General features: G+C 38.1%; 1 protein-coding gene across 1 annotated transcript; it reads right to left on the reverse strand.

Moving 5' to 3' along the window:
* Nucleotides 1–177: 177 nt before the first annotated feature.
* On the reverse strand, nt 178–2,697 carry LOC119665165 (uncharacterized protein K02A2.6-like; the record flags this gene model as incomplete). Its single annotated transcript, XM_038074468.1, has 3 exons — nt 2,193–2,697; nt 1,297–2,114; nt 178–1,227 (listed from the first exon to the last, which is right to left on the reverse strand). Coding segments are annotated over exons 1-3 (2,373 nt in total), but the record flags the coding sequence as incomplete, so codon positions are not given.
* Between the last annotated feature and the right edge of the window lie 860 nt (nt 2,698–3,557).

Genomic DNA, 3,557 nt, shown 5'->3' on the forward strand with positions numbered 1-3,557 from the left:
AGTAAATACAACCGACAAGATTGACAGTTTATATTTAACTAAATTTTGTTTACATTTCATTATTTAAGATTGCTTAAACTAATGCAAAACATACTAGATTATAACACTTTCTCCGCCCTTAATTTTTGACAAAGTTCAAGTTTTCCTGAAATCGTCGGATTCAAAACGATTAACAACCTTCCGAATACGACCACTTTTTCGAAGTTGAACTACTTCGGTAGAACGTTCTTCACTAGGCATTAATGTTGATTGGCTAGATGAAGGCGGTGTGGCATTGATGAAATTTGGAGTGAATTCAAAAATTGGTTGTGAAGAGAGGTCAGAGCTACTTCTAGTTTTAAGCTGATTAACGTGACGTTTGATGTAACCAAAAGATGTGTTCACTCTGTAAACCATTTTACCAAGTTGTTTTACAATAACTCCTTTTATCCATTTTTCCCCTCTTGCGTAGTTTCGAGCGAAGACGGGTTGCTTTAGACTGAATTTCATTTTCCGTTTCGAAGCTTCAAGGTGCTTTCTAGGCGATTCAAACAGTTGACTCAACAAGGTACGAACAGGCCTTCCATGTAAAAGTTCTGCAGGTGATTTACCCTCAGCATTCGGCATTGCACGATATGTTGCAAGATATTTTGATACAGCGAATTTGAGAGACAATCCATCGTCAATGTTTTTCTGAACAGCAGTTTTAAAAGATCTGACGAATCGTTCGGCTAACCCGTTTGAGGCTGGATGAAACGGCGCTGTTGTTATATGTTTGATGCCAAGTTTTGAGCAAAACTGTTTGAATGCTTCAGCTGTAAATTGCGGACCATTGTCACTTACGATGGTTTCTGGTATACCTTCCAGAGAAAATATAGAAGACAATGCTGATACGGTGTCAACCGTTGTTGTTGTAGATAGTTGTACAACGAACGGAAATTGCGAGAAAGCGTCGACACAAATTAGCCACATTGAATTACAAAATGGACCAGCAAAGTCGATATGTACTCTCTCCCAAGGTCGATCAGCTTCAGGCCAGCTTACGTATTCACGTGCGTGAACAGGATTTGCAATTTTGCACACATCACAATTTTCAGTTAATTGTGCGATGTCTTTGTCAATATTAGTCCACCAGACATGTTGTCGAGCTAGCTGTTTCATTCTCGATACTCCCCAATGACCATCATGAAGAAGTTTAAGAATTTTCTGCTTAAGGGAGGCTGGAATGACAACCCGGTTGTACTCCGTCTGGAGGCAAAGCAAATTGTTGTTTAGTATTAAAGCAAAGCGATGATTGAAAAATGATCGAAGATCAGCATCTTGAGGCATTAGCTTTTCAGGCCAACCGTTTGTAACGAGAAAATAAACTCGGCGAAGAATTGGGTCATATTTGGCATGCTGACGAATTATTTCAGCGTCGATAGGTGTGTTAAGTTCATTGATGTTGAAACAGGATTCTTCATGATCAAAAGTTTTATCTTCACCAACAGGTAAACGAGATAAAGCATCGGCATTTCCATGCTCAGTAGTTTTACGATACCGAACATCATACTGATAAGCCATTAGTATAATAGCCCATCGCTGTAAACGATGTGACGTCATCGACGGCAACTGATGAATTGGATTAAAAATGCTAACAAGAGGTTTGTGGTCAGTAACCAAGGTGAATCTTCTTCCGTATAAATATTGATGGAAACGCTTGACTCCAAAAACGATAGCTAGCCCTTCCTTCTCTATCTGACTATATCGTCGTTGATGAATGTCGAGAGTTTTAGATGCAAAAGCAATAGGCCTTTCTGTACCGTCAACGTACGTATGCGAGAGCACGACTCCTATGCCATAGGAGGAGGCATCTGTAGCTAGAACCAACGGTAAATCTTCCTGATAATGTGCTAATTGCGCTGCATTGAGAATATGCGTTTTAAGAGCTATAAATGCTTGTTGTTGTGCTGTACCCCATGTGAATTTTACATTTTTTCGGCGCAGCATGTTGATTGGCGCGGATAATTGCGAAAAATTAGGTATAAAATTATGGTAATAGTTTACCTTACCCATGAATGCTTCTGCTTGCTTTAGATCTTTAGGCGGCTGCAGGTTTTTTACTGCTTTTAGTCCTGACTCATCTGGCAATATACCTTTTGCACTAATTTGACGCCCGAGATATTCGATTTTATCTCGCAGAAAGAAACATTTTTCTTGCTTGCACCTGATACCATTTTGTTGCAAAATACGAAGTACTTGTTCTAGGCGGCTGATGTGTTGTTGAAATGTAGGTGCGGAGATGATGATGTCATCGAGATAATTTCCACAACCTTCTACGCCTTGAAGTAACTGCTCAAGATATCTTTGGAATATAGCTGGAGCGCTTGCAATCCCAAACGGTAAACGTTGGTATTGGAATAACCCAAGTGGAGTGTTGACAACCATTATTGTTTTTGCTTCATCGTCGAGTTCCATTTGTAAATACGCATCCTTAAGGTCGATTTTTGTAAAATGTTGACCGCAATTAATTTTATGGAAAAGACTTTCGCGTATGGGCAAAGGATATTGTTCAATGTCAATTTGCGCATTGACTGCTTGTTTAAAATCCCCACAAATTCTTATGGAACCATCAGCTTTTGGCGCTAGTACAATAGGCGAAGCCCATTGGGAAAACTTCACAGGTTTCCAAATACCCGCATTTGTCAATCGATCGACTTCTTTCTTGAAAAGTGACATTTGCGAAAATGGTATTTGTCGGCTTTTGTAAAATTTCGGATGTGCATTTGGCTTTAAAAAAATACTGACCTTAAAGTTTTTTATTGTGCCAAGAGCTGGTTCAAAAATATCACCATATTTCTTACACAGCTCGCTAATTCTGTGTGATTCACTTTCAGTAATGTTACAAATTTGTTGAATCTCAAACCCGAATTCTTTAAATAAATCGAAACCGAATAAATTGTTACAGTTTTCGACATCCACGACAACGATTACCACTTCCCTTTCTTTTCCGCCACATTTGATATCTACGCAAAGTTCACCAAGCACTGGAATTTCATTTTTGCCAAAACCAAATAAGGTTTTTGTACAATTTCGCAACTTTGGGCAATTTAGAGTTTTGAATGTTCGCTTATTTATTAGAGAAACTGTTGCACCAGAATCCATTTGGAAAGACACAATTTTATTACAAATTTCCAAGTCAATGTAATTCTTATTGCTTTCAGTTTTTATAATACCTGTTAAACTGTTAATTGTTTCAACAGTACCAATGTTGTGACTTTTACGACGATAATCCTTCTTCTTGTTTTCATCACCTGAACTACGTTTGTTGTTCTTGTTTTGTTTTGACATGCACACTGGCGCAATATGTCCAATTTTGCTACATCTATTGCAAACAGCATTTCTAAATTTACAGTTTTCTCTTGCATGAGAGTTTCCACAGCCAGAACATGATTTGAATTTTACTTTATTATTGTTATTGTTGAAAACACCCGGTTTTTTTATAATTGTACCAACTGAATTAACAGGCATTGAGTTTTCGATCGTTTGTTCTTTAATTGTTGCCACCGTTTTAGTGGTTGTTTCGTACAATTCTGCAA

The sequence above is a fragment of the Teleopsis dalmanni genome, unplaced genomic scaffold, assembly GCF_002237135.1.
Source record: "Teleopsis dalmanni isolate 2A unplaced genomic scaffold, ASM223713v2 unscaffolded_contig_3746, whole genome shotgun sequence".
NCBI classification, from domain to species: domain Eukaryota; kingdom Metazoa; phylum Arthropoda; class Insecta; order Diptera; family Diopsidae; genus Teleopsis; species Teleopsis dalmanni.